The sequence below is a fragment of the Salmo trutta genome, chromosome 5 (assembly GCF_901001165.1).
Source record: "Salmo trutta chromosome 5, fSalTru1.1, whole genome shotgun sequence".
In the NCBI taxonomy this organism is placed as follows: domain Eukaryota; kingdom Metazoa; phylum Chordata; class Actinopteri; order Salmoniformes; family Salmonidae; genus Salmo; species Salmo trutta.
This window is the reverse complement of record NC_042961.1, coordinates 22,144,900-22,170,605: the sequence shown is the minus strand read 5'-3', so window position 1 is coordinate 22,170,605 and position 25,706 is coordinate 22,144,900. Positions and strand designations below refer to the sequence as shown.

Below are 25,706 nucleotides of genomic sequence, written 5' to 3'. Positions count from 1 at the left end.
CAACAGTTGAGCAACAGGTTAAAAACTGACCACAATATGAGTCCATTAAATTTGGCATTTTGGCAAAAAGACACTTTTTGGTTAACCATACAGTACCAGTCAAAAGTCTGGACACACTAAATCACTCAAGGGTTTTTCATTGTTTTTACTATTTTCTACATTGTAGAAGACATCAAAACTATGAACACATATGGAATCATGTAGTAACCAACAACAACAACAACAACAAAAACAGTTAAACAAATCTAAATATATTGTATATATTTGAGATTCTTCAAAGTACCCACCCTTTGCCTTGAAAACAGCTTTGCACACTCTTGGCATTCTCTCAACCAACTTCATGAGGTAGTCACCTGGAAAGCATTTCAATTAACAGGTGTGCCTTGTTAAAAGTTAATTTGTGGAATTTCTTTCCTGCTTAATGTGTTTGAGCCAATCAGTTGTGCTGTGACAAGGTAGGGGTGGTATACAGAAGATAGCCCTATTTGGTAAATATCAAGGTCATATTATGGCAAGAACAGCTCAAATAAGCAAAGATAAATGACAGGCCATCATTACCTTAAGACATGAAGGTCAGTCAATGCGGAAAATGTCAAGAACTTTGAACGTTTGTTCAAGAGCAGTCACAAAAACCATCAAGCGCTATAATGAATGATTCTCATGAGGACCGCCACAGGAAAGGAAGACCCGGAGTTACCTCTGCTGCAGAGGATACCAGCCTCAGAAATTGCAGCCCAAATAAATGCTTCAGAGTTCAAGTAACAGACACATCTCAACATCAACTGTTCAGAGGAGACTGTGTGAAATCAGGCGTTCACGGTCAAATTGCTGCAAAGAAACCACTACTAAAGGACACCAATAAGAAGAAGACACTTGCTTGGTCCAAAAAACTCGAACAATGGACATTAGACCAGTGCAAATCTGTCCTTTGGTCTGATGAGTCCAAATTGGAGATTTTTGGTTCCCACCGCCGTGTCTTTGTGAGACACAGAGTAGGTGAAAGGATGATCTCTGCATGTGTGGTTCCCACTGTGAAGCATGGAGGAGGTGGTGTGGGGGTGCTTTGCTGGGGACATTGTCAGTGATTTATTTAGAATTCAAGGCACACAACCAGCATGGCTACCACAGCATTCTGCAGCGATACGCCATCCCATCTGGTATGAGCTTAGTGGGACAATCAATTGTTTTTCAACAGGACAATGACCCAACACACCTCCAGGCTGTTTAAGGGCTATTTGACCAAGAAGGAGAGTGATGGAGTGCTGCATCAGATGACCTGGCCTCCACAATCACTAAGGCAAAGGGTGGCTACTTTGAAGAATCTAAAATATATTTTGATTTGTTTAACACTTTTTTGGCTACTACATGATTCCATGTGCTATTTCATAGTTTTGATGTCTTCACTATTATTCTACAATGTAGAAAACAGTCAAAACAAAGAGGCCCTTGAATGAGTAGGGGTGTCCGAACTGTTGACTGGTGCTGTATATTCAGAACCCAAAGAAGATCTAGGTAGTGTAGTTCTGAGAAAAGAACAAGCCAGATCATACCCTGCCACGATAAGAGCAGTGTTCTGATACAGGCAGGCAGGCAGTGTAGTGTGTCACAGGGGCTGTGTAGTGACACATCGCAGGACAAGAGATAATAATTAAGGCTCGCTCCCTGCTCTGAAACCCAGCCTAATTTGGTTGACACCCTCCTAAAGAGACGTCACATGCACTAAGTTTAGCTCTCATTGTCAATGGAGGAATATGTTGGAAAGAGTGAAGACGGTGAAAGAAGCCTTTGGTTGTGTTTGGCAGTCATTCACTCCATTGAATGACTCTCCTGGGAGTCTGGCTGGGATAAGTGAGAGTCCAACCTTTGATATGATGTGAACTACAGCGCGTCATCATCTAATACAGGGATGGGCAACTGGTGGCCTGCCCCGTGGGCTCGATTTCAAACACCTGTCAGCAACGGGTGTGGCTGAAATAGACAAATCCACTAATTTGAAGGGGAGTCCTCATACTTTTGAGTGATATATATATATATATATATATATACACACACACACACACACACACAACCGGGCAAAAGTTTGGGGTCACTTTGCACCTTGTATCCTACTATTCTAACTCAACAAGTTGAGACCCCGACTGAGTTACCCCAAAAATAATATATATTCACTACCATTCAAAAGTTTGGGGTCACTTAGAAATGTCCTTGTTTTTGAAAGAAAAGCAGTTATTTTTTTCTCCATTAAAATAACATCAAATTGATCAGAAATACAGTGTAGACATTGTTAATGTTGTAAATGACTATTGTAGCTGGAAACGGCTGATGTTTAATGGAATATCTACATAGGCGTACAGAGGCCCATTAGCAGCAACCATCACTCATGTGTTCCAATGGCACATTGTGTTAGCTCATCCAAGTTTATCATTTTAAAAGGCTAATTGATCATTAGAAAACCCTTTTGCAATTATGTTAGCACAGATAAAAACTGTTGTGCTCATTAAAGAAGAAATAAAACTGGCCTTTAGACTAGTTGAGTATCTGGAGCATCAGCATTTGTGGTTTGTTTCTGGCCATTTTGAGCCTGTAACAAATGCTGACGCTCCAGATACTCAACGTCTAAAGGAGGCCAGTTTTATTGCTTCTTTAAATCAGTTAGTCTCACTCAGATATCATATTAAAAACTGCAAACATTTCTCTCCGTCCCATGACAAAATGTGTAGAATTGAAGGAATGAACTCTAAAACATACATTTCTCTCCGCTGTCAATGTTTTTCCCAAAAAGCTGCATATGTGGGTATGGATGTGGGCACGCAGACCTGTGAGCTACTGCAGCCCCTCATGATGGGGTTCATATTTTTTGTGGCCCCCAACCCCATCAAAAGTTGCCCCCAACCCCATCAAAAGATGCCCATCAGTGATCTAACACATCTAATTTAGAGTGACCTTTCGGGAGAGTTATCCCTAAGAGACATTGTTTCTCTCTCTCTCTCTCTGTGTGTGTGCTTGTGTGTTTATTTGTAGCTCACCGTTGTCCTCAGCAGTAGAGTCAACCATGGTGTGGTGGGGTTACAGTATATTGTGATGGGGCATGTCTATAAGTCCTTTGAATAGCCATGACTTAATGTAGGATCAAAAGGACGGATCCGACAGTCTGCACATGCTATTGTGTTATTAAACCCACTCTCACCGCATCTCCCCAGGATCCCAAACCACACACACACACATACATACAGCCAGGCTGACCCACCATCCAGGACAAACACAAAAGGGAGGAGGTTTAATCCTAGTGTGTTGGGTGCCCTCCCTGGAACTCACTCTCCTGAGAGGGCCAGTGCAGACCTAGTACCAGTGGTCCAATTCCTGCCAAGTCAAACAAGCTCAGAGCTATAGTCTCATCAGCTGCGGGTCTCTGAAAGTTAGAGCACCTGATGTTTAGGCAAAGGTACTTTTGTCTTTGACAGACACTAAAACACACCATAAAAACCTGAAACTTGCTATTAGTATTTTCAGAGCAAACTGCAAAGCCTTTTTGTGAAGCATCCATCACATGAGTACTACATCTGTTACTTAAAACAAAAAAAAATACAACCTGGGCTATTGTACTTAGCTAATAATAGAGACCTCTCAGCATAATAAGTATCTTGTTAGCTAGGCTAGAAAATCTCTCTTACCTGGACTTTATGCTCAGGATATGATAGAAAACATTAGGAACACCTGCTCTTTCTATGACAGACTGACCAGGTGAATGCTATGGTCCCTTAATGATATCACCTGCTCAAATCAGTGTAGATGAAGGGGAGGAAGCAGGTTAAAGAAGGATTTATAAGCACTGAGACTTTTGAGACATGGATTGTGTATGTGTGCCATTCAGAGGGTGAATGGGCAAGACAAAAGGTTTGAGTGCCTTTGAATGGGGTATGGTAGTAGGTGCACCGGTTTGAGTGTGTCAAGAACTGCAATGCTGCTGGGTTTTTCACACTCAACAGTTTCCCTTGTGTATCAAGAATGGTTCACCACTCAAAGGACATTCAGGAGTTGTGCTCACTCTCTCTGGGAGAGAGCCTGGAGCGGAATGCTTTGAAAATGGGCATTGGAAAACACTGGCAAAGGCTGTGATCTATCTACCTACATGCCTCCTTGGACTGAAATTCAAGAATAATGTGCACAATCCAGGCCCCGCAGAATCACAAGTTACTACTATAGTTATGTTCCATTTCTGTCTGCAAAGACAGACTTTCTGTCTATAGTTGGAAACATCTCGTAGATTATCAATGAAGAATATCATTTGATTAACAAAGGTAACTGCCAATAATGTGACAATATAATGCCTACATTGACTATAAATATTATGGAAGAAAAAGTGAGTTAAACATATCAAAAGGCATATTCACAAAATGTTGCAAATGGAAATGGCCTACTAATGAGCCCATTCAAACATGCTGAAAATTCAGAACAAGTAAGGCTATAATGACCTCTAGGCTACATAGGAATTTGAGTGTGAACAAGCACAGGCTTTTTGTTGGCACAAAACACATTTTGTAGAGAACTTAAAAAATAAATAAGTAAACAAAATCTTCATGAAAACTAATCTCTTACTGAATGCCAACAAACACTTCATTGAAGAATTCCGTGCCTAGTTCCCATTCCTACTAAGAGTAGTAGACTACTGTTGACCAATCACTGGCGAAGGGGCGCAAACAGCCGGAAAAGGAAACCTTGCCGAACACAAAAACGTAATAATAAGCACAAACTGTTTCGACTGGGAAGCATGCGACATTAAGTCAACCCCGCCCACTAACTGACCACACCAGACACACATACAATTTGTCCTACACTGAAATGGCGTATTCAAAATAACTTGGAACTCGGAAATCTCCGACTTCAGTGTGTTCAAGACAACTGGGACATGAGGGGAAAAAACGAGCTCCTACTGGGGAAAACTGTTTTCAATGGTCATACAACTAAGATTTTTATGTCGGAAACTCGGGGATTTTTATTTAAACGTCTGAATTTCCGACCTAAAGATCACTGACATCGTGATTTGACCTCGTTCGTTTCCGAGTTCCCAGTTGTCTTGAAAGCTCCAATTGTTAGAGGCAACACTAGCACCATCCCACAACTGACAGTGTCATTATGCAAACGAATTCCTTGATGAGATCCAGCATAACAGGCATACATGAATGGCATTTTTTGATTGAATGGGGGTGTTGCGTTCAAGGTCTTGCATGCAAAACCGGTGCAAGTGCAGCTTTATAGCTGTGACAAACAAACATGAGGTCCCGACCGTACAGTGAGCCTGTTGCATCCAATGGCGACCAACAAGGATTATTGTAAAGAACTACAATTGCTTTAAATTGCATTCAGTTCAGGGCTCACGGTAAGCGCTCTAAACAAGCTGACGGCTTTAACGTTACTACCTGCCGTTGTTTTTGCAGTTCTCCTTTCCGTCCAGTCTTGTGTTGCCGCTGTGTTACTCGGGACAGCATAATCTGATCCCCGGGACCCGTGGCTGTTGTTAACGGTGGATTTTCATTCAAGTGGAATTATTAAAGCGACAGTCGTCCTTTATCTATCTACAGGACATCTCAGAGTTACATGTTGAGGCACCAAAACGATATATAAATATATATAATAATTTCACATCTGTCAGCTGACTAGGCCTAAACTGCCAATCATAATAACACTGCAGATTCGCTGTATGCATGTTTTGGTGTCATTGTTGTCAAATGCACAGTAGGCTAGGCAGGTAGATGAAATAGCATTTATTCACCTCATTGCAAGAGAGATGACTGTCAGTTTGATGAAGATTATATGTCACAAATATGCTGGAAATTGCATATTTTGTTCCAGGTGAGACAATGAGAGAAGATAATGGCAGAATGTTTTCCTGCATTGATTCTTAGCTGGTGTGTAGTTCATGGACTCAGAAATACCAGCATAGCCCATAGGTGTCAGTCACAGCAGGCCTGGGATCAGTGAGGGAAGGATGTGTCCAGGGGACTGCTCTCCTTCATGTCATCTCCTCACCTGCCTCCCAGGCCCTGAGCTCTGAGCACACACACCCTCTGTGGGGGGGAATCCAAATGGAGAAGGAAAAGGAACGCCATGGTTCTTCAAAGTTGTGAATTTCATAGGTAAGGAAAATCATTAGACATTTATTTTCCCTACCTTATGGAGAGTGAGGGTGTAAATGCAGTGGTATGCTACATCTACAGTACCAGTCAAAAGTTTGGACACACCTACTCATTCAAGGGGTTTTCCATTATTTGTACTCTTTTCTACATTGTAAAACAATTGTGAAGACATCAAACTATGAAATAACACATATGGAATCATGTAGTAACCAAAAAAGCGTTAAACAAATCAAAATATATTTGAGATTCTTCAAAGTACACACCCTTTGCCTTGATGACAGCTTTGCACACTCTTGGCATTATCTCAACCAGCTTCATGAGGTAGTCACCTGGAATGCATTTCAATTAACAGGTGTGCCTTGTTAATTTGTGGAATTACTTTCCTTAATGCGTTTGAGCCAATCAGTTGTGTTGTGACAAGGTCGGGATGGTTTACAGAAGATAGCCCTATTTGGTAAAAGACCAAGTCCACATGCAAGAACAGCTCAAATAAGCAAAGAGAAACGACAGGCCATCATTACTTTAAAACATGAAGGTCACTCAATCCTACAAATTAAGAACTTTGAAAGTTTCTTCAAGTGCTGTCACAAAAACCATCAAGCGCTATGATGAAACTGGCTCTCATGAGGACCACCACAGGAAAGGAAGACCTAGAGTTACCTCTGCTGCAGAGGATAAGGTCATTAGAGTTAACTGCATCTCAGATTGCAGCCCAAATAAATGCTTCACAGAGTTCAAGTAACAGACACATCTCAACATCAACTGTTCAGAGGAGACTGCGTGAATCAGGCCTTCATGGCCGAATTGCTGCAAAGAAACCACTACTAAAGGACACCAATAATAAGAAGAGACTTGCTTGAGCCAAGAAACACGAGCAATGGACATTAGACCGGTGCAAATCTGTCCTTTGGTCTGATGAGTCCAAATTTGAGAGTTTTGGTTCCAACCGCCGTGTCTTTGTAAGACACAGAGTAGGTGAACGAATGATCTCCGCATGTGTGGTTCCCACCATGAAGCATGGAGGAGGAGGTATGATGGTGTGGGGGTGCTTTGCTGGTGACACTGTCTGAGATTTATTTATGCACACTTAAACAGCATGGCTACCACAGCATTCTGCAGCGATACGCCATCTCATCTGTTTTGCGTTTAGTGGGACTATCATTTGTTCTCAAGACAATGACCCAAAACACACCTCCAGGCTGTGTAAGGGCTATTTGACCAAGAAGGAGGGTGATGGAGTGCTGTGTCAGATGACCTGGCCTCCACAATCATTTGACCCCAACCCAATTGAGATGGTTTGAGATGAGTTGGACCACAGAGTGAAGAAAAAGCAGCCAACAAGTGTTCAGCATATGTGGGAACTCCAAGAGTGTTGGAAAAGCATTCCTCATGAAGTTGGTTGACATAATGCCTAGTGTGTATAAAGCTGTCATTAAGGCAAAGGGTGGCTACTTTGAAGAATCTAAAATCTAAAATATATTTTGAATTGTTTAACACTTTCTTTGGTTACTACCATATGTGTTATTTCATAGTTGTGATGTCTTCACTGCTATTCTACAATGGTAGAAAATAGTAAAAATAAAGAATATTCCTTGAATGAGTAGGTGTGTCCAAACTTGACTGATACTGTATAATCACAGTAGCGGTACACCAGTGCAAAAATATCCCAAGTGCTAGTATAATAATATAATCTCCATCACATGATGCATATTTACCTGGTATTTTAGCCTCTGTCCCTGTTAAATTTCATATGGACCTTGTTTTGGGGTTGCATGAACAGCCCTAGAGCTCTGTAAAATTCCCAAATAGACCCTGAAGTTTTTAAAACCTCAAGTCAGTGTGGTAATGTGATAGTCACAATTGTATAAGTGCCCTTGGATGAGAAATGGGACTAGATGGCTTCCAACAACAGCGGCAATTTACGGGGGCAGAAAGAGTCATTTCACACACTATATTTATCCATCTTTCTGATTCCATTGCTATCATGAAACTGTAAATAACAGACCACAAGTGACTTTGGTGTGGCACAGATAAATATAATTTAGGCTGTCTGGAGGACATACGGTCTGATTTTTCAAAACACCTAAAAAAGCGTAAATAGTGTATGAAATAGCAAAAAAGTCCTCACAGAAAGGAAAACAACAATTTGTTTCTCAGAACAATCTCTGTTCGGTGAATAACAGCCTCTATATATGAGTTGTTTATTTCCTGTCATCAAAGATAGTGCACGGAGATTTCACCTGAAATTGCAAAACCATTACGATGAAACACAAAGGTAGTGTACAGAGAATGCGTAGTTTGTCAGTTGAGGCATGGACTTCAAGACCTTTGGACACTGTATAATGTTCTTGTCGATCATTCTTCATGTGTTGTCGTTGGAGCTATCCTGGAGTAGCTGTTGTTTTCTTGTTCTTCTAGGCCTATGGGTATAACCACTTATTTACTGAGCATGCCACATGAATGTGGAAATTATTACTTTTGTATAAAAGAACATCCCATTGCAGCCGGATTTACATATATTATTTGTTAAATGGTGTGTTCAATTATGGGCCATCCCATTCTTGCATATAAATGGACAGTTGATTACTTTGCCACTATGGCCTATTTATTGCCTTACCTCTCTTATCCTACCTCATTTGCACATGCTGTGTATAGACTTTTTCTACTGTATTATTGATTGTATGTTTGTTTTACTCCATGTGTAACTCTGTGTTGTTGTACGTGTCGAACTGCTGTGCTTTATCTTGGCCAGGTCGCAATTGTAAATGAGAACTTGTTCTCAACTAGCCTACCTGGTTAAATAAAGGTGAAATAAATACAAAATAAAAGTATTGCCAGGTTCAGACCTTACGCAATCTCTATATTTAAAAAATATTTATGTTTTACATTTCACCTTTATTTAACTAGGCAAGTCAGTTAAGAACAAATTCTTATTTACAATGACGGCCTGCCTCGGCCATCGCTGGGCCAATTGTGCGCCGCCCTATGGGACTTCCAATCATGGCCGGTTGTGATACAGCCTGGAATCGAACCAGGGTCTGTAGTGACGCCTCTTGCACTGAGATGCAGTTCCTTAGACTGCTGCGCCACTCGGCAGCATGTTCCCATCCCATGCTCTGTAATGTGTGAATCCATTATCTGGGACATGACTAGGGATGCAGTAGGCAAGCAATACCAAATCCCCAGTGGAGCAGACATGTTGAAATACATTCTTTTTGCATATTCAGTGGAGTTAAATGTACAGAATAGCATGTTACAGACTGGCCAATGCAGGTCTGATGAAATGAGTGGTTTGTATAAACCGATCTGCCCAGATAGTCTCAAGTCAGTAGGGATGAGAACTCATGACTGCATGTCTCATGTTTGCGTAACGTCTTCATAGTTGGATCAAGCTACGCTTATATATTTTTGAATGATGTCGGTGAAAACTGCTGTTGGTAAAACAGCTTCCATTATTTGTCAGGAGATAGTGTCTGACGTCAACACGTTCTTTCTTACTCACATGGTCATTGTGCAATTAGAAACATGAGAAGGTTTAGGATGCCAAAGTCAAGTACAATGGAAACTAATTGTATCATACGCATGTATGGAGCCCATAAGGTCATACATTTTTTTCAAACACATAGAAGTTGAAAAAAAACCTGTTTATCAGTTCTCCCACTTAAGGGTATACAGACCCACTGCTTTCGTCATCAAAGAAAAGTGACAGGAAATCTCAGGAAGGAATACTGTAAAAATAACCTGCATAGCTCTCTCTTTGAAGCCTACTAAAATGGCCTACAAGTACATTATGACTCTAAGTATTGATCCTATTGGTGTTTTGCAGAGGTTGGATCAATTCTGCTAGTGGCCAATGGCCATATACTTTGGGCTCAGGGGGTATCTAATGAGAACAAAGTGGATAACAAAGCATCCATAATTCTTCATTCCTAAATTCACTTTCTGACTACTGCGGCCATAAATCTGCTGTTTCGTAAGGTCCACCCACCAGCGATTGCCCCTTACCTGGCTCAGGAGATCAGAGGTTTTAAGGGAAGGTGTGTGTGTGTGTGCGTACGCGTCAGTATGCGAGTGTTTGCGTGCGTTTGTTAAAACAGCAGCCTATAGAGAACAGCGTTCCATGCCGGACCCCCAGGGAGAGAAATCAATGAGGTAATGACGGCTGACAGGGAGCATGTCTGCTGTCGGAGCGCCAGGAGAATGGACAGAAACCTCTAATGGTGAATACATTACAACAACCACATACTGTACTGTGTTAGTAGACTAAGTGTAGAATAGATAACTATTTTACAGTTGCAATCATAGTAATTATGATGTCGACGTGGACCTAAGCTGTCTCACATTTTGGTTCTTTTATTGTCTTTTATTTGCCTCTTGTTTGGACAATTCTGTAAAAATACTGAAGCATCACAAGGTAGAGGATACATTGAGTAATATATATTTATTTACAAAAATAAATAACAACACTGATTGGACATACTTTAAGTAACAAATCTACAGTTAATCCTTTTTCATATTTCCAAACATATAGTCCTTTTCTGTAAGATAGATGTCTCTCAATTATACAAATACACATAAACAAATGAATTAATGACCTGTATTTAAGTTAAACACTATTATACTACAGAACAACAAAATAGATTACAACTTAGCATTTGATAAGACTGAATAACATTTATTTTGAAAACATTTGGCAAATGAATCCATTTTAGGAACACTTTCTCCTCTGAGAGCGGAGGGGAATAAAGTCATCTTTCATTGTTAGGAATCTTTTTAAATCAACCTTTCAACCTCAGTCCATCTGAAATGACGCGGAGCTCTCAAATCTCTCTCGCCATGAGACATTGGGAACACTATTTACATGTCACTGTGTGGCTCAATCATATATAATCACGGGCATGGTGACGCGGGCACAATCGTCCCCTGCGCCCTATGTGCTTGTGTAGGTCGAGAGGATTTGACACATGGTAATCAATCTGGTAATTGGACCACCTTGCCCTCTGATAGGCTAGGTGGACGTTTCACCATACCAAATCCTCTCAGATCGCCACAAGTGCACAGGGCTTAGGTTTTAGGGGACCATTTTGGATTGGCCCACAGTTTCCCTTTCCCAAAACAGTATATGGATGACACTACCCACTGAGTTGCCAGTAAGATATAATAACCAAGCATGATCTGACAAACAGGCAGTCTTCATGATTGAGTGCCAATGCAATTGCCAAGGGGCAATTTATGGTCAATTTACTCTGACGTATCGGTCAACAGGAAGTGTGTTTTCCACTTCCTAGGGACAAGGCTCCGTGAGACACATCCTGTACTGCAATGAGACAGCTTTGTAAAAGTGTAGTTGGTCTACTCATACAGGCAGATAAATTGCAAACACTGGGATGAGGTTATTTTATGTTGGCATTCTAACTTTCCAAATTAGACAACAAAACAACTTGTTGCACTTTACTCTATTTTATGTTTCTGATCTTCAGACCTATTATGGAGTATGATGCAGTCTTTCATACCCTATAATATCATTATAGTCACATATTATAGTGATGCTCTATATTGAAATTCACTATAGACCCAATTTAGGGAAGGCTATTTAACAGCTGAGGTACAATCAACAATAATGTTCCTTTTTGCCACCCATACAAACACAGGGAACATTGAATTCACATTCTACAACACTCCTCATAGAACTGTACTGTACAATGCACTTTACAGTTTCTTCCAAAAGCTTGAATCACGAAATAAAAGCAGTACGACACAAATATACAGAAGCAAATAAGAACTGTTAAAAAAAATACTTAAATATACAGTATGTATTTAAAAAAAAAAAAAGTTGCTTCTGCAGATCATAACATTATTGGATGATTTAGAAGTGTGATTTCACAAGAGTGGAGTTATCATTAACCCTGATGTCATTAGAGCATTTAGCTCCACAATGAATCGTCTGATACGGATTCTCTCGTGAATTACAATCAGAAAGACCCCCATGGGAAATAAAAATAAATATCTTGGTGTGGAAATATTTTCAGTATATTAAGCAGTGGTGTAAAGTACTTTAGTAAAAATACTTTAAAGCACTACTTAAGTAGTTTTATTTTGTTATCTGTACTTTACAATCTTTTTTTTTTGACAACTTTTACTTCACTACATTCCTAAAGAAAATAATGTACTTTTTACTCCATACATTTTCCCTGACACCCAAAAGTTACATTTTGAATGTTTAGCAGGACAAGGAAAATGGTACAACACACTTATCAAGAGAACATCCCTGGTCATCCCTACTACCTGATCTGGCGGATTCACTAAACGCAAATGCTTTGTTTGTAAATTATGTCTGAGTGTTGGAGTGTGCCACTGGCTATCTGTAAATTAGAAAATCGTGCCTTCTGGTTTGCTTAATATAAGGAATTTGAAATGATTTATACTTTTACTTTTGATACTTAAGTACATTTGATCAATTACATTTAATTTTGATACTTAAATATATTTCAAACCAAATACTTTTAGACTTTCTTTACCCGGTGACTTTCACTTTTACTTGAATCATTTTCTATTAAACAAATTTTCTATTCCATGAATACATGCCACTGGAAACTGATGAAACTGACCTCAGGAGGCTGAAGAAATGTGGCTTGTCACCGAAAACCCTTACTAACTTTTACAGGTGCACAATTGAGAGAATCCTGTCAGGCTGTATCACCGCCTGGTACGGCAACTGCACGGCCCACAACCGCAGGGCTCTCCAGAGGGTGGTGCAGTCTGCACAACGCATCACCGGGGGCAAACTACCTGCCCTCCAGGACACCTACAACACCCGATGTCATAGCAAGGCAAAAAAGATCATCAAGGACAATAACCACCCGAGCCACTGCCTGTTCACCCTGCTTCCATCCAGAAGGCGAGGTCAGTACATGTGCATCAAAGCTGGAAGAGAGAGATTGAAGAACAGCTTCTATTTCAAGGCCATCAGATTGTTAAACAGCCATATCATTGGCCACTTTAATAAATGGAACACTAGTCACTTTAATAACGCCACTTTAAGAATGTTTACTTATCTCGCATTACTCATCTCACCGCTCTGTCACTGCTCATCCATATATATATTTTTTATATTTATATATTCTCATCCCATTCCTTTACTAGATTGTGTGTATTAGGTTTTGTTATGGAATTGTTAGATATTACCTGTTAGATACTGCTGCACTGTCGAGTCTAGAAGCATAAGCATTTCGCTACACTCGCAATAACATCTGCTAACCATGTGTATGTGACCAATCAAATTTGATTTGATGCTGGAATTCAAATCTGTCATAGACAATGTTTACACAGTGTCTTTGTTTACCAACTAAGCTACTGCCTATGGACCAACCACTTATTATTCTGTAAACTGGATGCATCTAGAATAGCTAAAACCGTTCTGTGATTTTAAAAAAAGAAAGAAAGAGGGCTGGATTCGATCCAGATCCAGGTTAAAATGTAAAGGTCATTTCCGATTGAGCCAAACGCGGGAACATTGCCTTAAAATTTCAATCGCGCCATAACGTGAATCTTCTGCAATATGGATTGAATCTATACTGGATAAATACAGCAACAGAATACTGTATTACAATGCAGGTTCTATCAAATTCAGCGTCTTACACATTCTAATGGCCAATTACATTTAAGTCTCTCTTTCTCAAGGCCCATGGCTGTGTGACGGAATCTGAATTGACTACAGCCTAGATCCACAATAAGGACTTGAGTCAATTCCCTAAACAGCCTGATATTTCTCCCAGCAAAGATGCACTACATGACCAAAAGTATGTGGACCCCTGCTCGTTGAACATCTCATTCCAAAATCATGGGCATTAATATGGAGTTGGTCCCCCTTTGCTGCTATAACAGCCTCCACTCTTCTGGGAAGGCTTTCCACTAGATGTTGGAACATTGCTGCTGGTACTTGCTTCCATTCATCCACAAGCATTAGTGAGGTCGGGCACTGATGTTGGGCGATTAGGCCTGGCTCGCAGTCGGCGGTCCAATTCATCCCAAAAGTGGTTGATGGGATTGAGGTCTGTGTTCTTCCACACAAATCTTGACAAACCATTTCTGTATGGACCTCGCTTTGTGCACGGGGGCATTGTCATGCTGAAACAGGAAAGGGCTTGCCCCAAACTGTTGCCACAAAATTGGAAGCACAGAATTGTCTAGAATATCATTCTTTGTTGTAGCGTTAAGATTTCCCTTCACTGGAACTAAGGTACCTAGCCCGAACCATGAAAAACAGCCCCAGAACATTATTCCTCCTCCACTATACATTACAGTTGGCCCTAGGCATTGGGGTAGGAAGTGTTCTCCTGGCATTCGCCAAACCCAGATTCGTCCGTCGGACTGCCAGATGGTGAAGCGTGATTCATCACTCCAAAGAACACGTTTCCACGGCTCCAGAGTCCAATGGCGGCGAGCTTTACACCACTCCAGCCAATGCTTGGCATTGCGCATGGTGCTCTTAGGCTTGTGTGTGGCTGCTCGGCCATGGAAACCCATTTCATGAAGCTCCTGACAGTTCTTGTTCTGACGTTGTTTCCAGAGGCAGTTTGTAAGGCCATTCTACTGCTAATGTTTGCCTATGGAATTGCATGGCTGTGTCCTTGATTTTATACAGCTGTCAGCAACGGGTGTGGCTGAAATAGCCATATCCACTAATTTGAAGGGGTGTCCACATAAGTTTGTGTATATATAGTGTAGACCACTCAGATAGCAATCTCCAACTCTGCTCAGTGCTGCCTGTTTCAGTCACAAATGCATTACTACACACAACAGTTCTATATCATCTGTTTCAGCCATCTTCCTCTTGCAGATCTAAGAGGGGACCTGGGCTAGGGGAAATGTTTGAAAGGGGTTTGAAATGGTTGGGCTTCTTGTGTGATTGTAGCTCACTCAGATGACCTGGTGAAAGTTTAGCAGACAACACAACCTATCCCATTTGCTTACAGTATAGTCATGGCCAGAAGTTTTGAGAATGACATAAATATTAATTTTCACAAAGTTTGATGCTTCAGTGTCTTTAGATATTTTTGTCATGTTACTGTGGAATACTGAAGTATAACTACAAGCATTTCATAAGTGTCAAAGGCTTTTATTGACAATTACATGAAGTTGATGCAAAGAGTCAATATTTGCAGTGTTAACCCTTGTTTTTCATGACCTCTACAATCCGCCCTGGCTTGCTGTCAATTATCTTCTGGGCCACATCCTGACTAATGGCAGCCCATTCTTGCATAATCAATGCTTGGAGTTTGTCAGAATTTGTGGGGTTTTGTTTGTCCACCCGCCTCTTGAGGATTGACCACAAGTTCTCAATGGGATTAAGGTCTGGGGAGTTTCCTGGCCATGGACCCAAAATATCAATGCTTTGTTCCCTGAGCCACTTAGTTATCACTTTTGCCTTATGGCAAGGTGCTCCATCATGCTGGAAAAGGCATTGTTCGTCACCAAACTGTTCCTGGATGGTTGGGAGAAGTTGCTCTTGGAGGATGTGTTGGTACCATTCTTTATTCATGGCTGTGTTCTTAGGCAGAATTGTGAGTGAGCCCACTCCTTTGGCTGGGAAGCAACCCCACACATGAATGGTCTCAGGATGCTTTACTGTTGGCATGACACAGGACTGATGGTAGCGCTCACCTTGTCTTCTCCGGACAAGCTTTTTTCCGGTTGCCCCAAACAATCGGAAAGGGGATTCATCCGAGAAAATGACTTTACCCCAGTCCTCAGCAGTCCAATCCATGTACCTCTTGCAGAATATCAGTCTGTCCCTGATGTTTTTCCTGGAGAGAAGTGGCTTCTTTGCTGCCCTTCTTGACACCAGGCCATCCTCCAAAAGTCTTCGCCTCACTGTGCGTGCAGATGCACACACACCTGCCTGCTGCCATTCCTGAGCAAGCTCTGTACTGGTGGTGCCCCGATCCCGCAGCTGAATCAACTTTAGGAGACGGTCCTGGCGCTTGCTGGACTTTCTTGGGCGCCCTGAAGCCTTCTTCACAACAATTGAACTGCTCTCCTTGAAGTTCTTGATGATCCGATAAATGGTTGATTTAGGTGCAATCTTACGTCATCATTGTGCAAAGCAATGATGACGACACGTGTTTCCTTGCAGGTAACCAATGTTTGACAGAGGAAGAACAATGATTCCAAGTGTAACAGTGTAGGTTCCGTCCCTCTCTTCGCCCCAACCTGGGCTCGAACCAGGGACCCTTGCACACATCAGCAACAGACACCCCACGAAGCATCGTTACCCATCGCGCCACAAAAGCCGCGCCCCTTGCAACGCAAGGCTGCTTCAGGTCTCAGAGCGAGTGACGTCACCGACTGAAACGCTATTAGCGCGCACCACCGCTAACTACTAGCCATTTCACATCGGTTACACTCACCCCCCCTTTGACCTCCTCCTTTTCCGCAGCAACCAATGATCCGGGTCAACAGCATCAATGTAACAGTGTAGGTTCCGTCCCTCTCTTCGCCCCAACCCGGGCTCGAACCAGGGACCCTTGCACACATCAACAACTGACACCCACGAAGCATCGTTACCCATCGCGCCACAAAAGCCGCGGCCCTTGCAACGCAAGGGGAAACCCTACTTCAAGTCTCAGAGCGAGTGACGTCACTGATTGAAACGCTATTAGCGCGCACCACCGCTAACTAACTAGCCATTTCACATCGGTTACACTCACTCCCCTTTTGACCTCCTCCTTTTTCCGCAGCAACCAATGATCCGGGTGACGGCACCAATGTAACAGTATAGCTTCCGTCCCTCTCCTCGCCCCAACCTGGGCTCGAACCAGGGACCCTCTGCACACATCAACAACTGACACCCACGAAGCATCGTTACCCATCGCGCCACAAAAGCCACGGCCCTTGCGACGCAAGGGGAAACCCTACTTCAGGTCTCAGAGCGAGTGACGTCGCTGATTGAAACGCTATTAGCGCGCACCACCGCTAACTACTAGCCATTTCACATCGGTTACACAAGCACCACCCTACTTTTGAAGCTTCCTGTCTGTTATTGAACTCAGTCAGCATGACAAAGTGATCTCCAGCCTTGTCCTCGTCAACACTCACACCTGTGTTAACGAGAGAATCACTGACATGTCAGCTGGTCCTTTTGTGGCAGGGCTGAAATGCAGCGGAAATGTTTTTGGGGGATTGAGTTAATTTGCATGGCAAAGAGGGACTTTGCAATTCATCTGATCACTCTTCATAACATTCTGGAGTATATGCAAATTGCCATCACACAAACTGAGGCAGCAGACTTTGAAAATTTATATTTGCGTCATTCTCAAAACTTTTGGCCACGGCTGTAGATACCAAACTGCAATTCTGTACTTTGTCTGGTAGCACATTAACAAGGCAACAAAACAAAAACGTTTTAATAAAGAACATACAGCATTCATATGGGGGTTAACTTTACTTTTATAAAAGTTGCATGTTGAGTACAGACCCTGGCATTTACTATAAATCATCATGTACTGTACATAAAAACTGGGGTGGTTGTGATCAGATGAGTGGTGTAGAGCCATCACTGTTAGAGGAGTTAGAGGGAAGTGTTAACCCCTGCTGGACACTCTCCCGTGGCCCCTTCGTTACAGACCCTACATCTACACTGCCATTGGCTGACCTAGTACTGGTACCATGGGAACTGGCCTTAAGGACTGGTAAGAAGGGGCTGGTCTCAGAGGTGATGACGATGCTGGGGATCCAGCCAATCATTCCTCTAGTTATGGTGCCTTCTGACGAATCACCTGCCTGTCGATGTCAAACAGAAGGTGAGATGAGAAACAGCAAACATAAAATGCAAAATTATTGATTTTCGCACCCAATTATCTAGCTATGCAACATTGTAATTTAAGACAAAGATTGGATTTATGGTTTTACATTATTTTCACTAAAAGACAGGCTTTGAAGGATACAAGACTATCTAGACCAGGGATGGTCAACTTTAATGGGGGTGGGGACCACAAAAAAATCAGGGGCCGTGGTGTCTCGTGGGTCTGCATACCCATATCCACATGTAGTCAGAACAAATTTGGTTTGGATTTATTAACTACAAAAAGGTAAGATGCGTTTTAATTGTGGTGCCACTCTGCACACACAAACTTGTTAGCTAGCTAATGTAAGCTATGGTCCAACTCTAAGCCAACTCTCGTAAATTCAAAGACATTCAAAGTTCCTCTATAGATTTCAGAGGTTTAAAAAGGAATGATATAAACCGGTACTTTTTTGGAGTTCGAACCGGTTCAGAATTTTATTTTGCTGGTGAGAACAGTTGAACAAAAAAAATGTATGGTTCTGTTCAGAACTAAACGATTGGAAAATTATTTTGGTTTCAACCGCTGGCAGGCCGCTAGACGAATTTACCAATCTAAAACATTTTAGCTGACATGGTTAATTGAGTGACTGACATAACAAGATAAAAACTGCTGATGCACAACCAAACCTTGTGTATTTTAATATACAGTAAGTTGAGACCAGACTGAGTAACCCCCAAAAATTATTTGTATTTATTTTTTTCTTTGGAAATTGATCTGTGGGCGTACAAAAGGAGGTTGCCCATCCCTGAACTAGACGATTAGATTTATTTTCCTTTGTCTCTACAGATCAGTGTCAATATAATCAGCCACTGCCGTTCCTACCCTGACATTATCAGCGCTGACTACAAATTAAAGAGCAAGTGGCAATATTTCTCCCCCGTTGGCCTAGCCTGCCACCAGGCATGTCGCAGGACAGTTAATTGTCTCTCATTCATAAACCTGGTTAGTCCGCTGCGACATTTATTAAGATTAAACTGCAGTGATTTATCAAGGCCACATGTTCTGTGCCATCTGCATGCCTGCTGCCTGCTCATGGCCAATCCCTGCCAGACTGCACAGGAACGCATTCACATCAGTCATATTTGGCTAAGGCAGAGACTATAGAGAACGGTTCCCCGAATTTGGCCCGCGGGTGATTTTTAATATTATCATTATTTTTATTATTGTTGGACATGAAAGACTGTAAAAACACCAGCAACTCAGCTTCAAATGATTTTCATTTTGGAAATCTATTCCAAAGTATTTCCATGCATAAACGAGATATATATATATATATATATATACACTGCTCAAAAAAATAAAGGGAACACTAAAATAACACATCCTAGATCTGAATGAATGAAATAATCTTATTAAATACTTTTTTCTTTACATAGTTGAATGTGCTGACAACAAAATCACACAAAAATAATCAATGGAAATCCAATTTCTCAACTCCTGGCGGTCTGGATTTGGAGTCACACTCAAAATTAAAGTGGAAAGCCACACTACAGGCTGATCCAACTTTGATGTAATGTCCTTAAAACAAGTCAAAATGAGGCTCAGTAGTGTGTGTGGCCTCCATGTGCCTGTATGACCTCCCTACAACGCCTGGGCATGCTCCTGATGAGGTGGCGGATGGTCTCCTGAGGAATCACCTCCCAGACCTGGACTAAAGCATCCGCCAACTCCTGGACAGTCTGTGGTGCAACGTGGTGTTGGTGGATGGAGCGAGACATGATGTCCCAGATGTGCTCAATTGGATTCAGGTCCGGGGAACGGGCGGGCCAGTCCATAGCATCAATGCCTTCCTCTTGCAGGAACTGCTGACACACTCCAGCCACATGAGGTCTAGCATTGTCTTGCATTAGGAGGAACCCAGGGCCAACCGCACCAGCATATGGTCTCACAAGGGGTCTGAGGATCTCATCTCGGTACCTAATGGCAGTCAGGCTACCTCTGGCGAGCACATAGAGGGCTGTGCGACCCCCCCCAAAGAAATGCCACCCCACACCATGACTGACCCACCGCCAAACCGGTCATGCTGGAAGATGTTGCAGGCAGCAGAACGTTCTCCACGGCGTCTCCAGACTCTGTCACGTCTGTCACGTGCTCAGTGTGAACCTGCTTTCATCTGTGAAGAGCACAGGGCCCCAGTGGCGAATTTGCCAATCTTGGTGTTCTTTGGCAAATGCCAAACTTCCTGCACGGTGTTGGGCTGTAAGCACAACCCCCACCTGTGGACGTTGGGCCCTCATACCACCCTCATGGAGTCTGTTTCTGACCGTTTGAGCAGACACATGCACATTTGTGGCCTGCTGGAGGTCATTTTGCAGGGCTCTGGCAGTGCTCCTCCTGATCCTCCTTGCACAAATGCGGAGGTAGCGGTCCTGCTGCTGGGTTGTTGCCCTCCTACGGCCTCCTCCACGTCTCCTGATGTACTGGCCTGTCTCCTGGAAGCGCCTCCATGCTCTGGACACTACGCTGACAGACACAGCAAACCTTCTTGCCACAGCTCGCATTGATGTGCCATCCTGGATGAGCTGCACTACCTGAGCCACTTGTGTGGGTTGTAGACTCCGTCTCATGCTACCACTAGAGTGAAAGCACCGCCAGCATTCAAAAGTGACCAAAACATCAGCCAGGAAGCATAGGAACTGAGAAGTGGTCTGTGGTCACCACCGCAGAACCACTCCTTTATTGGGGGTGTCTTGCTAATTGCCTATAATCTCGTTTATGCATGGAAATACTTTGGAATACATTTCCAAAATGAAAAAAAAATATATATATATATATATATGTGTATGTGTATGTGTGTGTGTGTGTGTGTGTGTGTGTGTGTGTGTGTGTGTGTGTGTGTGTGTGTGTGTGTGTGTGTGTGTGTGATCGTTTACAATTGTAAGCAAGGTTTGACATTATTACGTTTTAGTCAAATAATATATATCTGGGCTTCTTGCAGTCTACAAATGATTTGTAATTATGTTCCGGGCCCCTGACCATCCACTCAAGAAAAAATCTGCCCGTGGCTGAATCTAGTTGATGATCCCTGCTATAGAGCCTTCTCCACATGGGAAACTGTGATCCATATTACATAGATGGGATCAAGAGGGTAGAAAACAGGGGAAAACATGTTGTGTTATATTTCAGACTGAGCGAAGGTTAAGTAGGGCACCAGTGCTGCTTTGTTTTTTATTGGAGGTAGGTAATGGCAAGCTGCACTAGACGATACAGCAACAAGAGGAATTAACTGACACTAATTATGGGTACTTACACTTGGAGGGAAGCCATGGTCACTGTGGCTCACACGTGTCATGGTGATGTTGTCCACGTCATAAGAGCTCTGGAAGACACAAAATACATGACGTAGAGGTCGGTTCCTGCTATTATAATAAGTGACTGAGTCATTTCAATGTGAAACTCAATTAAATTCCAGTCACACAAAACACATTTGTTGGGTCATGTGTAAGTAAAGACGTTCTAAAAATTGAAGGGATTGGTCACTCCTTATATTAAGGATCCGCCCTTTTTTTTCAATTTTCGCTTTAAATCACATACTCAAATCTAACTGCCTGTAGCTCAGGACCTGAAGCAAGGATATGCATATTATTGGTACCATTTGAAAGGAAACACTTGGAAGTTTGTGGAAATGTGAAAGGAATGTAGGAGAATATAACACAATAGATCTGGTAAAAGATAATACAAAGAAAAAAAACAACCGTTCTTTTGTATTCTTTTTGTACCATCATCTTTGAAATGCAAGAGAAAGGCCATAATGTATTATTCCAGCCCAGGTGCAATATACATTTGACCACTAGATGGCAGCAGTGCCTGTGCAAAGATTTAGACTGATCCAATTTAGACTGCACTTCTGTTCAAGATTTTGTATCAAGACTGCCCAAATATGCCTAATTTGTTTATTAATAACTTTTTATGTTAAAAATGGTGCACTCTCCTCAAACTAAAGCATAGTATTCTTTCACTGTAATAGCTACTGTAAATTGGACAGTGCAGTTAGATTAACAAGAATTTAAGCTGTCTATGTACTGGGAAATTTTCTTGTTACTTACAACCTCATGCTAATCGTATTAGCCTACATTAGCTCAACCGTCCCATGGAAGGGACACCGATCCCGAAGAACCTTTTAAGCCTTCATAAAATATTTGATCTTGAATGGGCGAATATTGACATCAACAATCAGGCTTGAAAAGTCAGTGTTACAGTCCATAGTGAGGTTACACACCCCTTGCAGTCTTCATATTTTGCTGGCTTAAAATGTAATCTAAATTAAATTGATTCAATTAGATGTTTTTCCCTACAGACCTATACAACCTACTCCACATTTTCAAACCAAACAACATTTTAATTATAGACAATTTTCCAAATTATAAAAAATGAAGAAGTCTTCACAACCCAGAGTTAATACTTGGTGGAAGCATTTTTGGCAGCCATTACAGCTGTGAATCATTTTGAATAAGATTCTACAAACTTGTCACAACTTTTACAGCAACATGTACTGTATCCATTGTTTTGTCAAAATTGCTCAAGCTCAGTAAATTTGGTTTGGAATCTTTGATAGACGGCTGTCTCTGATTTTCAAGCAATTCTACAGTGTATTAAGAAAGCATTCAGACCTGTTGACTTTTTCCACATTTTGTTTACGTTACAGCCTTATACTAGAATTTATTAAATAAAAAAATGTCTTCATCAATCTACACACAATACCCCATAACGACAAAGCAAAAACAGTTTCCATTGATCATCCTTAAGATGTTTCTACAACTGGATTGGAATCCACCTGTGGAAATTCAATTGATTGGACATGATTTGGAAAGGCACACACCTGTCTATATAAGGTCCCACAGTTGACAGTGCATGTCAGAGCAAAAACCAAGCCATGAGGTCAAAGGAATTGTCCGTAGAGCTCAGAGAAAGGATTGGGTCAAGGCACAGTTCTGGGGAAAGGTACCAAAACATTTCTGCAGCATTGAAAGTCCCCAAGAACACAGTGGCCTCCATTCTTAAATGTAAGAAGTTTGGAACCACCAAGACTCTTCCTAGAGCTGGCCGCCCGGCCAAACTGAGCAATCGGGGGGGAAGGACCTTGTCAGGGAGGTGACCAAGAACACGATGGTCACTCTGACAGAGTTCCTCTGTGGAGATTGGAGAACCTTCCAGAAGGACAACCATCTGTGCAGCACTCCACCAATCAGGCCTTTATGGTAGAGTGGCCAGACGGAAGCCACTCCTCAATAAAAGGCACATCAAATAAAATAAAATAAAATTTATTTATATAGCCCTTCGTACATCAGCTGAAATCTCAAAGTGCTGTACAGAAACCCAGCCTAAAACCCCAAACAGCAAGCAATGCATGTGAAAGAAGCACGGTGGCTGGGAAAAACTCCCTAGGAAAAACTCCTGAGAAAGGCCAAAAACCTAGGAAGAAACCTAGAGAGGAACCAGGCTATGAGGGGTGGCCAGTCCTCTTCTGGCTGTGCCGGGTGGATATTATAACAGAACATGGTCAAGATGTTAAAATGTTCGTAAATGACCAGCATGGTCAAATAATAATAATCATAGTAGTTGTCGAGGGTGCAACAAGCACGTCCGGTGAACAGGTCAGGGTTCCGTAGCCGCAGGCAGAACAGTTGAAACTGGAGCAGCAGCATGGCCAGGTGGACTGGGGACAGCAAGGAGTCATCATGCCAGGTAGTCCTGAGGCATGGTCCTAGGGCTCAGGTCCTCCGAGAGAAAGAAAGAAAGAGAGAAAGAAAGAGAGAATTAGAGAGAGCATATTTACATTCACACAGGACACCGGATAAGACAAGAGAATACTCCAGATGTAACAGACTGACCCTAGCCCCCCGACACATAAACTACTGCAGCATAAATACGGAGGCTGAGACAGGAGGGATCAGAAGACACTGTGGCCCCATCCGATGATACCCCCGGACAGGGCCAAACAGGCAGGATATAACCCCACCCACTTTGCCAAAGCACAGCCCCCACACCACTAGAGGGATATCTACAACCACCAACTTACCGTCCGAAGACAAGGCCGAGTATAGCCCACAAAGATCTCCGCCACGGCACAACCCAAGGGGGGGGGCGCCAACCCAGACAGGAAGACCACGTCAGTGGCTCAACCTACTCAAGTGACGCACCCCTCCCATGGACGGCATGGAAGAACACCAGTAAGTCAGTGACTCAGCCCCTGTAAAAGGGTTAGAGGCAGACAATCCCAGCGGGAAGAGGGGAACCGACAAGGCAGAGACAGCAAGGGCGGTTCGTTGCTCCAGCCTTTCCGTTCACCTTCACACTCCTGGGCCAGGCTATACTTAATCATAGGACCTACTGAAGAGATAAGTCTTCAGTAAAGACTTAACGGTTGAGACTGAGTCTGCGTCTCTCACATGGGTAGGCAGACCATTCCATAAAAATGGAGCTCTATACGAGAAAGCCCTACCTCCAGCCGTTTGCTTAGAAATTCTAGGGACAATTAGGAGGCCTGCGTCTTGTGACCGTAGCGTACGTGTAGGTATGTACGGCAGGACCAAATCGGAAAGATATGTAGGAGCAAGCCCATGTAATGCTTTGTAGGTTAGCAGTAAAACCTTGAAATCAGCCCTTGCCTTAACAGGAAGCCAGTGTAGGGAGGCTAGCACTGGAGTAATATGATCACATTTTTTGGTTCTAGTCAGGATTCTAGCAGCCGTATTTAGCACTAACTGAAGTTTGTTTAGTGCTTTATCCGGGTAGCCGGAAAGTAGAGCATTGCAGTAGTCGAGCCTAGAAGTAACAAAAGCATGGATTAATTTTTCTGCGTCATTTTTGGACAGAAAGTTTCTGATTTTTGCAATGTTACGTAGATGGAAAAAAGCTGTCCTTGAAGCAGTCTTGATATGTTCTTCAAAAGAGAGATCAGGGTCCAGAGTAACGCCGAGGTCCTTCACAGTTTTATTTGAGACGACTGTACAACCATCCAGATTAATTGTCAGATTCAACAGAAGATCTCTTTGTTTCTTGGGACCTAGGACAAGCATCTCTGTTTTGTCCGAGTTTAAAAGTAGAAAATTTGCAGCCATCCACTTCCTTATGTCTGAAACACAGGCTTCTAGCGAGGGCAATTTTGGGGCTTCACCATGTTTCATTGAAATGTACAGCTGTGTGTCGTCCGCATAGCAGTGAAATTTAACATTATGTTTTCGAATGACATCCCCAAGAGGTAAAATATATAGTGAAAACAATAGTGGTCCTAGAACGGAACCTTGAGGAACACCGAAATTTACAATTGATTTGTCAGAGGACGAACCATTCACAGAGACAAACTGATATCTTTCCGACAGATAAGATCTAAACCAGGCCAGAACTTGTCCATGTAGACCAATTTGGGTTTCCAATCTCTCCAAAAGAATGTGGTGATCGATGGTATCAAAAGCGGCACTAAGATCTAGGAGCATGAGGACAGATGCAGAGCCTCGGTCTGACGTCATTAAAAGGTCATTTACCACCTTCACAAGTGCAGTCTCAGTGCTATGATGGGGTCTAAAACCAGACTGAAGCGTTTCGTATACATTGTTTGTCTTCAGGAAGGCAGTGAGTTGCTGCGCAACAACTTTTTCTAAAATTTTTGAGAGGAATGGAAGATTCGATATAGGCCGATAGTTTTTTATAATTTCTGGGTCAAGATTCGGCTTTTTCAAGAGAGGCTTTATTACTGCCACTTTTAGTGAGCTTGGTACACATCCGG

General features: G+C 42.4%; 1 protein-coding gene across 1 annotated transcript in view; it reads right to left on the bottom strand.

The window, feature by feature from the left end:
- Window positions 1-17,487: 17,487 nt before the first annotated feature.
- The window catches only part of LOC115193871 (melanopsin-A-like), a 66,698-nt gene continuing 58,479 nt past the window's right edge, over window positions 17,488-25,706 (bottom strand). The window contains exons 10-11 of the mRNA XM_029752983.1: window positions 21,231-21,299; window positions 17,488-17,915 (exon numbers count right to left, since the gene is read on the bottom strand). Coding sequence (XP_029608843.1) covers window positions 17,667-17,915; window positions 21,231-21,299 — 318 coding nt within the window. The 3' untranslated portion in view covers window positions 17,488-17,666. The remainder of the gene's footprint in view (window positions 17,916-21,230; window positions 21,300-25,706) is intronic.